The following is a 14,632-nucleotide window of genomic DNA, read 5'->3' as shown; positions in this document are numbered from 1 at the left end:
AAACTAAGTTTTTGGTGATGAGCATGTTGTAGTGTATACAGAAGTCGAAATATAATGTTGTACACATGCAACTTATAAAATGTTATAAACCAATGTTACTGCAATAAAAAAATAAATTTAAAATTAAAAAGAGAAAAATATTTTTAAAAGAATACATGCAAATGAACTCTGACATAACATGACTACATGATATTCACTAACCAGATTCTCAAACTACATTGTCCTTTAAGAATCCAACTTCTGTCCCCCAGATCTTTTTTTTTTTTTTAACTAAACAATCATTTGGCAGCTTTGGGTTTCATTTCTGGCATTTTCCTGCTCATCTCAGAGGGAGAGGTTTAAGGAAAGAAACAGATAAAATGGACAAAAGAAAGGAGAAAGGCACAGATTACTCAGAAACCGTAAGGGAGAAGTAGTCAGGCTCCTGGAGGAAGAGAGAGTGTGCTGAGGTGTGGTCACGAACCACATACCCATCAAGGCTCCCACTTTTTCTGCCCTCCCCTCTCACTCCCTCTCATTCCTCCTGCCAAGGAGTGAGCTGGCAATCTTACCAATGACCTTGGACAAACAGAAGATGATAAAGCTCCTAAATTCAGCTTTAGCCACACCACTCCAGCCAAAACTAGAAACACCTACAATGGCTGGGAGTGTGCCATCACTCCAACCGCTCCGGTCCCCTCCACTGCAATCAAATGTCCCGAAAAATAACCTGCTGGAATTACAATAAGCCTTGTAAAGATGGTCTAGTCTAAACGCCCTCACCTGTTTTGCACAAAAGAAAACTGACATCCAGAGAAATGAGGTCACATGCCCAAAGTCATTGAGCAAGTCCAAACTAGATGCCCAAAACTTCAGACTTGCATTGTTCCGAGCTCATTTAAAGCAATTTAAAAGCTGCCAAACATGCAACGAACAAACAAAAAAACAAAACATCCCAACTTTGGAGAGATGAAGAACAATTACAAAAAGGCACAAATTAACATGAAAACAAACCAAACTAATAACTTTACTCCACCTCCCAGAAGCCCAGTGACGATAAAAGCAGCAGGGGTCTGTTTTACGGGGTAATGATACCTGGAACAACTTAATTGTGCTTTTTCCTCCTTTACCCATTTCTCACAGGCAGAGGAAATAAAAAGTGCATACAAGACTGCTGAAACTCTTAATCTGAACCAACATAGACCTTTTTGATACTTGAAATTTGGTACATCTTTCCCTCCAGGGGCTTATAGAAATCATATTATTAGAGTTAAAACATCAGGTCATTCAATGGGTCTCAAAGCCCTGGGGAAAATGCCTTCCACAGAAATCCATCCTCTCCCCTGACCTGCACAGGCAACAAACTCCAGCTAAAGCCGCAGAGGATTTGATCATTCGCAGACTTTCAAAGAATGGGACCCAAGAAACTAACATTCCAAAACAGGACTGGAGAAAAAGAAGAAAACTTGTCCTTACCCTTAAAAATAACAGAAACAATAGGATCCGGTTTCCCAAATTTCGTTTTAGGGATATTGCTGGCAGATTCAACAATCACTCGAAGCATGGCTCTCAATGGGCAGAAACCAAATTTCAGCAACGAAGTTAAGAAGACACGGGCTCTGGAGCTCGCGGCCGCGCCGCCCGGGAGAGAAGGCGGGGGAAGACTTCTCCAGCGTAGAGGGAAGGAGGAGAGGCGATGGGTGGGTCCCTGACGGATTACTGTATTTACTGAAGGTTACGTGTAAACTGATACCCAAATGCCCGAGCCTCCGCAGCGCCGCAGGCACCCACTTAAGAATTCGGGAAATGTGGGAGTGAAAAGCACAAAACCTCAGCTAAAAATAATTATGGGCAACAAATGAAACTGAAAAGGATTTGTAGCTAATAAATGTGGACACGTCAAGAGACCACTAAGACGCTGCAGCTAAGAGCAACAAATTTGTGAAGCCCAATTAATTGGATTTCTGTTACCCCTTCCATTCTTTGCTGAGCTTCGTGGAGTTTTAAAACTTTACTGCGTCATTTAAAATTTTCTTTTTACTTTTGCCATTTCTTCTCTCCTGCTGTTGAACTCACCCACGCAGCAACAAGTTAGAGAACAATTTGTTTTTAATCAGTTAAAGGGTGCCCCCTATTGTATGGCAGAGAAATAACTGAGTTTATTTCAAGCAAGCCCAATCCGGAGGTGGTGATCGCGGTTTACAAAATCAGTGTCCTGGGAGCTGATCGTTTTCAGTCACAAAAGGATTCGCCATAGGACTTCTTTAAAAATCCTTACGAGGTGAGAGCTGGTGACCGAAGTTTTCCTGGTCCATCAAAAGCTGCTAGCCGTCTTTAGTGAAAATGGAGTTCTCCACTCTTTCAGGATCTAGACCCCAGCAGTGTCTTCCTTTCCTTTGTTAAAGAAAAAGGTATTCGATGACACTTGTTGAAGTGGGTAAGGAAGACTTTATTCAAGGGGAAGGAATCTTTCAGTGTAGGAGGGAATTTGGACTCAACTCTGAATAGGGCATGGACAAGGGGGAATTTATAGCCAGGGAGCAGGTTGGGGGTCAGTGAATGGAAATTACCAGAAGAAAGTATCAGGGGGGAAAAGGGGATTCTGGCTCAACCGACCTAACAGGATTCTTACTGAACATAGGTCAGGGTGACAAGACATTACCTGGGTGATGGTGGAGAATGAGGCACCCCACAAGATACAGAGTGATCAGATATGGAGGGAGGGGAGTTCTGGTTAAACTGACTCAGCAAGGTTCTCGCTAAAACTAAATTTTACAAGGAAATACACAGATGGGCCTAGGAGAAAGTTCAGGAGCTTGACTAAAGTTTGGCCAAGGAAAAGGTCTTTATGGCCTAGAGGGTGTGTTAGGTGGTGTAGCCTGGTGATTAAGATCACTAGAAGAGGCCTGGGGATAGTAGTCAGCCAGACCTGCGTGTGGGTCCCTGATTCGTCACTCTTGAGCTATGTCACCTTACAAGTTGGTAAATCCCTCTCTTCTGCAGTTATCTCATCCGTAAAATGAAGGTGAAGATTGTCATAAGGTCAAGGTCTAAGTGCGGGGGCCTGGCAAAAAGCACATAGTAAATTCCACACATCTACAACCAGAAGTTCATCCTTATTCACGGCATTTCATAGCATTTCCGTTAATGCAAATTGGGTTTACATTAGGATCTCATTGTGTTTCAGAAGAAAAGGCTGAAACTAAGAATGAAAAAACGTAGGACTTCCTTTTGCTTCTGAACACACAACCAACCGAGAAGACCCACCTGTAAGCAAACACGTCAAGTGCACTGAAAAAGACCCACCTGCAGGAATTCTTCTGTCTCAGTGAATTTCTCAATGGCTTATATAAAGAACCAATAAACCCAATGTCATATACATTATTGTATTTAGTGGACATGTAGACTAAATACAGTATATATTTTAGTGGAATATAGACAACATTATGTTTGTTTGTATTTTGGAGCTGGTTTTTATTTCTCCCTTTCATTGTTAAATATATTTACAGAAAAATGCATACAAATAAATGTGACAGTTTAATGAGCAAACATCAAGGTCAAGGCAGAGACCATTGCCAGCACTCCAGAAGTCCCTCACATGTCCCATCACAGCCACCTCCTTCCCCCCACAGGTAACCATTTTCCTGATTTTTATAGTAATATTTTCTGTGCTTTTTTTTATAGTTTTTAATCCCCCAAATAGTTTGACTTGCTTGATTATGATCATATGAATTATTTTATACATTATGAACATTATCTACATGTATTTGTACCTATGTGTATACACATATTCACATAGTATGAATTCTTTGACATATTATGACCTTTATAGACATGGACTATAAGTGTGAATTCTTTTGTGTTTGGCTTCTTTTTTTTTCAACATTATATTGTGAGATTCATCCACATAACTCTACTTTGTTTCCTCTCATTTCTCTATGGCATTCCGTTGTATGAGTGTACCACATTTTACTAATTACTCCACTGTTGATACACATTTGGATTATTCAGAGTTTGGGGCTATTACAAAAAGGGCTACACTGAACATGCTTGTACATGTTTCCTGGTACAAATGTGCATGAGCGCATTTTGGGTCTAACCTGTGACTGCAATTGCTGGATCAAAGGGTATATGCATATTTTCAAAATTGCTAGGTAATTCAAAATTGTTTTGCACGGTGATTGTACCGTTTACACTCCCACCAACAGTGTATGAGACTTCCCGTTCATACATTTGGCAACCCGTATGGTGAGTATGTAATATTTCATTGGAGCTTTAATTTGCATTTTTCAGATTACGAATGAGGTTTCATACCTTTTCATATTTACATTTCCTAATTTATGACATGCCTATTCAAATATTTTGTGGATTTTTCTATTGGGTACTCCGTGTTTTTCTTACTCATTTGCAGGAGCTGTTTATGTGCTCTGAATACTGGTGCTTTGTGGCTTATAATTTTAATATTATTGAATTTATCAATATTTCCTTTATTGGACTTCCCTGGTGGCGCAGTGATTAAGAATCCTCCTGCCAACGCAGGGGACATGGGTTCGAGCTCTGGTCCGGGAAGATTCCACATGCCGTGGAGCAACTAACCCCGTGCGCCACAACTACTGAGCCTGTGCTCTAGAGCCCGCAAGCCACAACTACTGATCCCACGAGCCACAACTACTGAAGCCCACATGCCTAGAGCCTGTGCTCCACAACAAGAGAAGCCACTGCAATGAGAAGCCCGCACATCACAACGAAGAGTAGCCCCCGCTCACCGCAACTAGAAAAAGCCCGCGAGCAGCAACAAAGACCCAATGCAGCCAAAAATAAATAAATTAATTAATTAAAAACAATATTTCCTTTATGGTTAGTATATTTTTCTTTCTTTCTTTCTTTTTTGGCTGCACCACAAGGCTTGCAGGATCCTAGTTCCCCAACTAGGGATTGAACCAACCTTGGGCCATGGCAGTGAAAACACTGAGTCCTAATCACTGGACAACCAGGGAACTCCCAGTACATTTTTCACATTAAGAAATGCTTTCTACTCTGAGATGTGAAGATACTCTTCAGTATTATCTTCCAGAAGCATTTTGTTTCATCTTGCACACTAAGATTTATACTCCACCTGTAATTGATTATGTGTCATGTATGGTTAGAGGTCACGTTTCATTTTTTCCCACATGGATATTCAATTGACCCAGTACCATTTATTGAAAAGTTTGTCCTTTTCCCAAACCTAGGTCATGTATCAGGTTTGTAGATGTGTGTGGGTCTGTTTCTGTGCTCTCTCTTCTGTTTCATTGTTCTATTTGCCAGTCTCTGCACCAAGACCACTGTGTCTTAATATAGCCTTATAAAAATTTCATAATAAGATTTTATCCTCCCATCTTGTTCTTCAAATATCTTGGCTCTTCTTGCATTTTTTTTTTTTTTTTTTTTGCAGTACGCGGGACTCTCACTGTTGTGGCCTCTCCCGTTGCGGAGCAACAGGCTCCGGACGCGCAGGGTCAGCGGCCATGGCTCACGGGCCCAGCCGCTCCGCGGCATGTGAGATCTTCCCCGGACTGGGGCACACCTGCATCGGCAGGTGGACTCTCAACCACTGTGCCACCAGGGAAGCCCTCTTCTTGCATTTTAATAGACATATTAGGATCAGCTTATCAAGTTTCAAATATTTTAAAAATCTGTTGGAATTCTGTCTTAAATTGCATTAGATTTATAGATCAATTTTGGGGGGAACTGATGTCATTGTAAGTATTTCAATTCAATAATAGACTATATCACTTAATCTACTTAGACTTTCTAAACATCTCTCAGTAAAATTTTATAATTTATAAAGGCCTTGAACATTTTTTCTAGATATGTTGGAACTTATTTCTTTCAGCTTTCAAATATATAAAAAATGAAAAAAAATAGTACAATTAACACCTCTATGCCCATTATCTAGATTTGACAACTATTAACATTTTGCCATGATCATGTTATCTATCTATCTAGATTTTTAAAATAAAATTATTTTAAAGTAATTATAGATATCATGAAATTTCACCCTTAAATGCTAAAGACTGCACCTTGTAAGAGTGACATTTGCCTACAATATTACAATCACATGACCACATCTGTGTGTATTCAGATTATCTAATTATGTTAATAACAAATTATACTAAATATCATTTTTCATTTTTTGTATATTTTTAAATTAGGACCCAATCAAGATTCATGCATTGCCTCTGTGCATTTAGCTGGAGAAATCTGACCAATAAGGTAACTGACTTACAGTTCCCAGGTTCTACAGGTTTTCAGAGGCCCAATAAAATATATGAAGCCAAAAATACAATAAACTGATACAAAATATAATGAAATTAATGCATTGAGAAGTGATACCATATAATTTCTATGGTATTCTTCCCAAACATCCATAACCCCAGTCTACAAATGCAAAAACAGGGAATTCCCTGGTGGTCCAGTGGTTAGGACTCGGCGCTTTCAGTTCGGGGGCCTGGGTTCGATCCCTGGTTGAGGAACTAAGATCTCACAAGCCGTGAAGTGTGGCTGAAAAAAAAAAATGAGAAAGTAGACAAAACCAGGTTGAGAGACATTCTACAAAATACCTGATAAGTACTCTTCAAAAGTGTCAAGGTCATAAAAATAAGGAAAGATTGAGAAACTGTCACAGATTGAAAGAGACAAAGGAGACATGGAAACTAAATGCAAGATTGTATCCTGGATCAGCTGCTGGAACAGAGAAAGGACGTTAGTGGAAAAAGTGGAAAAATACCAAAGTCTGCGCTTTAGTTAATAGTGTTGTGCCTATATTAATTTCTTAGTTTTGATAGATGTACCATGAGTATGTAAGATGTTAATATGAGGGGAACCTGAATGAAGGGCACAAGGGAACTCTGTATGCTTTGCAACTTTTCTGTAAATCTAAAATTATTTCAAAATAAAATGTTAAGAAATAAAATTAAATAAATTTGTAAATACTGGCTTAGAAGTATAAAAAAGAAGCCTTCAAAATTGAAACAATAATTATTTCATTAAAAGTGTATGGACAGGGCTTCCCTGGTGGCGCAGTGGTCAAGAATCTGCCTGCCAATTCAGGGGACATGGATTTGAGCCCTGGTCCGGGAAAATCCCACATGCCGCAGAGCAACTAAGCCCATGCGCCACAACCACTGAGCCTGTGCTCTAGAGCCTGTGAGCCACAACTACTGAGCTCGCATGCTACAACTACTGAAGCCCGCACACTGAGAGCCTGTGCTCCACAACAAGAGAAGCCACCACAGTGAGAAGCCCGCGCACCGCAACAGAGAGTAGCCCCCGCTCGCCGCAACTAGAGAAAGCCTGAGCACAGCAACAAAGACCCAACGCGGCCAGAAATAAATAAAAAATAAATAAATAATTTTTTAAAAAGTGTATGGGCAAAACAAAATGCCTGTTTCATTAATTGGTAAGTTTTTAGTATTCATAAAATTTTCATCTCAGTTGAAAAGAACTTGTAGTTAGATTTTCACACTATAAAAGAATTTCTGAGGATGCACAATAACCACCAAGAAATCACAACCTATCATAAGTTCATTAATCATAACCCCAAATTTTCAACAATGTAATTATGAAAAATCCTTTCAAGGTTTTTACAGCTATATATATATATATATATATATTATTTTTTTTAATGCAGCATAAGGTACCTTTGAGTATTTTGATGTAATATATCCAAAAGCAGGATTCTGTTAAATTGTTAAGTAAGCCCTGAAACAGATTAACTTTCCAATTCCTAGCATTTTTTGGAGTCTTCTATTTGGCACTGATTTATATAACTTTGAATAAACACAGGCAGGAGAGAATGAGCTAACCAGTAAAAGTAGAACCTAGTAAAAGGACCAGTCCTCCTCTTAACAAGCTTGCAATGGCTTTGCTGTGGAAGGAAACACTATTTTATTTATTTATTTGGCTGCACCGAGTCTTAGTTGCAGCATGCGGGACCTTTTAGTCGCAGCATGCGGAATCTAGTTGTGGCATGCAGGGTCTTTTCCTAGTTATGGCACATGGGATCTTTAGTTGTGGCATGCGAACTCTTAGTTGGGGCATGTGGGATCTAGTTCCCTGACCAGGGACTGAACCTGGGCCCCCTGCATTGGGAGCACGGAGCCTTAGCCTCTGGACCACCAGGGAAGCCCTGGAAGGAAACACTATTATCCTCATCTTCAGAAATAAATATTTGAGGAGAAGGAGGTTAGGATACTTGGAAAGTAGTAACTTAAAGTTAAGGGGTAGAAAAGTTGGTGGCCAAGGGGCGTGGCCTAGCCTCAGAGCTTCTCTCCTGACATCAGGAAATGCTGCGGAGCAAGGTCATGAGCGTTGAGGCTCAGATTCCAGGGAGAGCCAGGAGCTGTGTTTCACTGGGTAGTAAGAGGGAAGGAGGAGCTTTAAGACCTGAGCCCAGTGGGAGACAGTGGCAGAAGTAAGGTGGCTAGTGTTTGGAGAAGGTAGGAGGTGCTCAGAGGCTGCCAGTCAGACTGACTTTACATCAACCTGTCTGTAGAGCGTGTGTGCATGCACGTGTGTGTGTGTGTGTGTGTGTGTGTGTGTGTGTGTGTGTGTGTGTTGGGAGTTGGGTGGAGAAGATTCAGTGGTGGGAACATGAACTTGTTCTTCAGAGACTGCAGAGCTGCACACAAAGGCAATGCATGTATGCTCACACACCATCACAACCAGCACCTGCACCATCCAGCCTTACTCTCTTCCTGCCACCTCTGGTGCAACAACAGAGCCCTGGAGCCCAGTTCAGCAGCCTGCTTCTGTCTCAAGGGCTTTATTTTTATCAACTGCATTGGTCCTAACAACAACCCTATGATGTAGGCCCTATAATAACCTCCACTTCATGAGCGTAGGAAACTGAGACACAAAAAGATTAGGTAAATTGTTCAGGTTATAGCTAATAAATGGAAGAGCTGGGATCCAAACCAGGTAGTTTGGTTGTGAATTTTCCTGCTACACTCTATTGGAATGTATCCCTTACAACATGCTTTGCAGCCTCCACACACCCTGGAGACAAAAACACCAGCCTGGGTGCATCATAACCAGAGCCCTGGTTACTATCTGTCTCAAGGACTTTGAGCTCTCCAGCTTCCTGTGCCAAGAATGTAACAGTGTCAGTCTCTGGTGGCTACTGGAGTTATCTCTATACCCTGTGAGCCTGGGAAGGGGCTAACCCCTCAGTTTCTCCATGCCAGTGGCCTCTGTTTCTTTTTCTTTTTCTTTTTTTTTTTTGGTTGCACCGGCACAGCATGCAGGGTCTTAGTTCCCCAACGAGGGATCAAACCCGTGCCCCCTGCAGTGGAAGAGTGGGGTCTTAACCACTGGACCTCCAGGGAAGTCCCTGGTGGCCTCTCTTTGGACAGTCCTTATTTTTTTCCTGGATACACACTCACTAGTATTATAGTTGAAGACAGGGAAGGAGAAGAAAAGGATGGGAGATCTCCCTTCAGCTTTGTTCAAATATAAAAAGCTAACAGGGCCTGTTTTCCTCATACAATCAGTTTTTAGATATAAATGTGTAAGATTCCAATCAACACTGTAAGAAAAACACTTAAGGAAAAATATTTCCTCCTGGAAAAATCAAGGAAGAGTAAGAGTTAGAGTTAAGAGTAAATTCACACAGGATGGTCAAACATTTATTCATTAATAATATGTCCATTTGTTCAACAAATATTTGAGAGTCTACAAGTACCATGTGTCAGCTGTTGGGGCTTCAGCCAAGAATAAGCCAAAGTTCAGACCTGATGGAGCTCCCAGCTAGTGGAGACCACATGCCGGGTCTCACATGTCTATCGTCCACTGCTTTCCACAACTCTGGGAGCTAGGACTCCTGGACTCATTTTACAGCTGATGAAATTGAGGCTCAGAAGAGTTAAAAACTTGAGGCAAGATTCAAACCCAATGTCTTCTGAGCCCTACTCCTTTTCCAACTGGCCCTCAGATGAGAGCACACATTCTGCTCTTTCATTATCCTCACCTTTTTCATCAAGTAAACTCATACATTGATCTAGGTGAGTGGCCTTGTGCCTACACTGAGGCAAAAGGGATAGAGACAGAGGAATATTTAAGGGAGAGGAGAGACTTAGCAAAAAATCTAGACATGAGGAACAAAGTAAGAGGGGTGGCCAAGAGGATTTAGTGGAAGAGAAATGAAGACAGATTCATAATATCTTATTCCAATTCCAGTTTCACAGAATCCTAGATATTACCTAACAGCAATTTTCAAATTGGCACACACAGAGGGTCCATTGTTAAGATCTTTTTGCTGAAACACTTCTTTAAGAATTATTTCAGTTGATAACTAAAGTGCTTTTTAGAGCTAAAATACTATTTTTTAGTAGTTTAATTATAGGGTTTTGCATAATGGTGGACGCTATTTTAAAATAACTTAATATATAGTATATTTAAATTTCATGCTTTTAAAAAGTGCCTGACAGTGACTAAGTCTACAGGGGGGGGAAGGAGGGGATAAAATATTTCATAACATTTGGCATCATTATATTATCATTATTCAAGGCCATTGGAGGAGCTAAATATAAGACAGGAATGAATCTGACCTTCTCCAAGTGTTAACTTACTTGAGCATATTTTCTAAAATAAACCTACAAAAAATGGAATGGAGAAAAGTGGGATCCTCTTAAGCCTGGTATTCACTTTTATGGAAACAACAATTCCTATCAAAATGTTTGATAAACAAATGTTTCCCAGTCATTCTTCTGTAAGAATCTTGATTCATTCAGGCTCACGTGCATCTATTCAGCAAACACTTACTGAAAGTCTACGTGGTGCCAGGTATGATGCTAACTACAAAGACGAATAAGACACATTTCCTCTCTGCAAGAAGCTCACAGGAAATCGCAGCACAATGGAGTGAGCACCATGCTAGAGGAGCAGGTGTTAACAGGGCAGGGTGGGCAAGCAGGGTAGGCTCCTGGAGGAGGTGACAGCTGGACTGAGAATTAGTGGTTGGATTGATGTCTGTGTGTGTGTGTGTGTGTGTGTGTGTGTGTGTGTGTGTGTGTGAGAGAGAGAGAGAGAGAGAGAGAGAGAGAGAGAGAGAGAGAGAGAGATCTGAAACACAGATGAATAAACATGGTGAGCAATAGGAACCTCAAGCCATTTGATGTGGGTGGGAGATCATGTGCGAGGGTAAACGGTCAAGCAGTGAGCCTAGGCAGGCAGGCAGGCCCCAGCTCAGAGAGCCTCATCTGCTCTGTTAATAACAACTAACATCTACCACGTGCTTACTACACACCAGATGCTATTCTAAGCATTTTATTTTGTCTCATTTAATCCTTCCACTTCCCTGTGCTGTGAAGTAAGCACTATTTCACCATCCCCAATTTACAGATGAGGAAACTGAGGCCTAATTTGGTTAAGTAGTTTGCCCAGTTCTCACAGCAAGCGGAGCTGGGATCTGAACACAGGTAGTCTTCCTCTAGAGTTCATGCTCTTTTTTTTTTGGCCAGGCCTCACAGCTTGTGGGATCTTAGTTTCCCGACCAGGGATTGAACTCATCTCCCCCTGCAGTGGAAGTGTGGAGTCCTAAACACTGGACCACTGCCAGGGAAGTCCCTAGAACCTCTGCTCTTAACTCCTTAAGCCAGGCCTCACTGGCAGTGGGGACTTATTAGAGATGCATTTTCCAGCAGGGGAGCAAAATGACTGAATTGCATACCAATTCTCTGAATACAAATGAAACATTTTAATAACCCCATAGACTTAAAATTAAATTTTAAAAGAAGCTAAAACAGGCAGAGCAGTCAATGTCTAGAGAGCTGCCCTTTCCAAATAGGATATACCTTGAATGGAGAACAAAGTCAGGAAGCATCACTGACTGGCTAATGAGAATTCTCCTATATGACATTAGCCAGTTAGAGAAAATCTGCTCAACCTGCCCCTGAAATGGCTTTCAAATATGTCACTAATAGGGCTGCTATAATCTCAGTTAGATATTGAGGGGGTCTCCCTATTTACCAATTTCAGCCCTTCCTGGTTGGAGAGGAACTCTAACCCAGGAAAGAGCAGTGGGTCTACCCCGAGAAGGAGCTGGGCTGTAAACTGATGCTTTGGGTGCCTGTTAAGGAATATCGATAACAGAAAGGAGGAGAGTAAACAAATCGTTTCTCCACAGTAGTCTAGGGCAGAAGAGACCCCCATCAATTCATTCATTCATTGAACAAATATTTATTTATCATTTTAAAAATTATTATTATTTTTTGGCTGCACTGCGCGGCTTGCGGGATCTTAGTTCCCCCACCAGGGATTGAACCCGTGCCCCCTGCAGTGTACGTGCTGAGTCCCAACCACTGGACCACCAGGGAATTCCCTGAACAAATATTTATTAATTACCTAATTTGTTCAAGCACTGTGATGGTAGGTACTGTGGATATGGGGGTGAGCAAAATCAGACAGACTCCTCAAGCAATTTACAGTGGAATGAGGGAAAGGGACACCAGTCAAAGAATCACTCATGATTCAATGTGCAATTTTAGCTGGAATGAAGCCTTTGAAGAAATCTGTGGTAAAGAGAGGAAATCCTTTACTCAGGAGGCAGGGAAGCCTTCCCTTAGGCAGGGAGGATGAAGCTGAGATCTGGGAGATAGGAAAGGAGGCAAACAGCTAGAGCATTCCAGACAGGGGGAACCTTCTGTGAAAAGGCCCTGAGGCAGGAAGGAACCTTCCTGGTCAAGGAATGAAGGGTGTCTAATGTGGGGCTTTGACACCAGGTTGGGGAGGTCAGTCTAGGCCTGCTGGGCCTGAGAGGACACAATGGGGATTTGGTTAGATGATCAGATCTGCATTATTTCAAAAAATCCCTGCGGAGTGGATTGGAAGGAGGCAAGAGTTTACCAGGTTCTTCTTAACCTGCATTTAGAGAACATTTATTGTGTGCATACCAGTGCTGTTCAATAAAAACATAACAGCAGCTGCATTTATATTTTGAATTTTCTAATAGTCACAGTAAAGAAAGTAAAAAACAATAGTAAGATTGATTTTAATATATTTTACTTAATATATCTAAAATATTATTGTCTCAACATGTAATAATATTAAAAAGCTTAGTCATTGAAATCTGCTGTGTATTTCATACATCTCAATTGGGACACAAAACATTCATCAGAAATACTTCGTCTGTATTTAGCTTTCATAAAATTTACAGTTGATAAAATAGGCTTGCACCCTGATGTTCACTGCAGCACTGTTTACAGCAGCCAAGAAATGGAAGCAACCTAAACGTCCATCAAAGAAGATGTGGTATACGTATACAATGGAATATTACTTAGCCATGAAAAAGAATGAAATTATGCCATTTGTAGCAACATGGATGGACCTAGAGATTATCATACTAAGTGAAGTAAGTCAGACAAAGAAAGATAAATATCATATGATATCACTTATATGTGGAATCTAAAAAGGTAATGCAGGTGAACTTGTTTACAGAACAGAAACAGACTCACAGACTTGGAGGGCGGGCTTGTGGTTGCCAAGGGGGTAAGGAGGAGGGGAGGGATGAATTGGGAGGTTGGGATTGTCATATGTATGCTACTATATGTAAAGTGGATAATCACCAGGGATGTACTATGTAGCACAGGGAACTATGCTCAATACTCCGTAATAACCTGTATAGGAAAAGAATCTGAAAGGGAATGGATGTATGAATATGTATGGCTAAATCATTTTGTTGTACGCCTGAAACTAGCACAACATTGTGAATCAATTATACTCCAATATAAAACAAAAAATTAAAAAACCCAAAATTTCAAAAAGAAGAAAAAAAATAGGCTTACATACCTAAGTTGTTCCAAACATAAAAGTTTTTTTGATAACTGAATCAACCATCAGTTTTTAAATTTAAATTAAGTAAAATTAAAAATTCAGTTCCTCAATCACTGTAGCCACATTTCAAGCGCTCAACAACCATATGTGGCCAGTGCTACCATAATGGATTGAGTAGAAAGAACCTTTCCATGATTGCAGGAAATTGTATAAGAAAGCACAGATGTATCTGCTGGAGAAGGTCTGGGTAGTCATTAGCTTTCCTTTGGAAGACATAACCTTTCAGGGGTGAAGAGCACATTCATCTACAACAGCCTCACTATTTCTTTTTATAAAGCCTAAATCCATTCAGCCTCTTTTTGGTACTGTTTTGGTTTCCCAAGATTTTCCTACTGGGAAGAAAATAACCTAATATTTATTGAGATAAATATCCAGTCCACTTGGCCATTATATTTCTCTTTGTTAATGAATAAAGATGAATTTTGAATCCCTGTCCTAGGATTTCTCCTAGTGAACTGTCAGCATCAAATTACTATCACCTCTTCAGGCCTTTTGCAAACTACTAGCTTCTCACACTTCACGCCTAGCCCCACCTACCTGCGAAGAGCAAACATTGATTTTCGGGTCTAACAATGACAATTACAAAATTAAATGAGCCACCAGGCCAATGAGCCTCCTGCCTACTCCTTTTGCTCAGGGGTCCCCAGTCACAGGGGGAGCTCCTGCCAGAAGAGAGGGACCTGGGGAGCAGATGTGTAATTGGGCAGTCTGGCCCAGCAGGCCTAGGTACCAGGTCCTCTGTCTACCAGGTGCCGTCCCTCTTCACACCGTTCCTCCCATT

General features: G+C 40.9%; 1 protein-coding gene across 3 annotated transcripts in view; it reads right to left on the bottom strand.

Moving 5' to 3' along the window:
- The window catches only part of LOC132514309 (myoferlin), a 141,574-nt gene extending 139,931 nt beyond the window's left edge, over nt 1-1,643 (bottom strand). For 2 of the 3 annotated variants that reach the window (XM_060138919.1, XM_060138920.1), the window contains exon 1: nt 1,456-1,634. In XM_060138919.1, coding sequence (XP_059994902.1) covers nt 1,456-1,543 — 88 coding nt within the window. In that variant the 5' untranslated portion in view covers nt 1,544-1,634. Of the gene's footprint in view, nt 1-1,455 lie in introns of all 3 variants that reach the window. The other variant, XR_009538736.1, reaches the window with a different exon arrangement.
- Between the last annotated feature and the right edge of the window lie 12,989 nt (nt 1,644-14,632).

Source organism: Lagenorhynchus albirostris, unplaced genomic scaffold (assembly GCF_949774975.1).
Source record: "Lagenorhynchus albirostris unplaced genomic scaffold, mLagAlb1.1 scaffold_275, whole genome shotgun sequence".
In the NCBI taxonomy this organism is placed as follows: Eukaryota; Metazoa; Chordata; class Mammalia; order Artiodactyla; family Delphinidae; genus Lagenorhynchus; species Lagenorhynchus albirostris.
The sequence above is the reverse complement of the archived record's forward strand: the minus strand, read 5'-3'. Positions and strand labels throughout refer to the sequence as shown.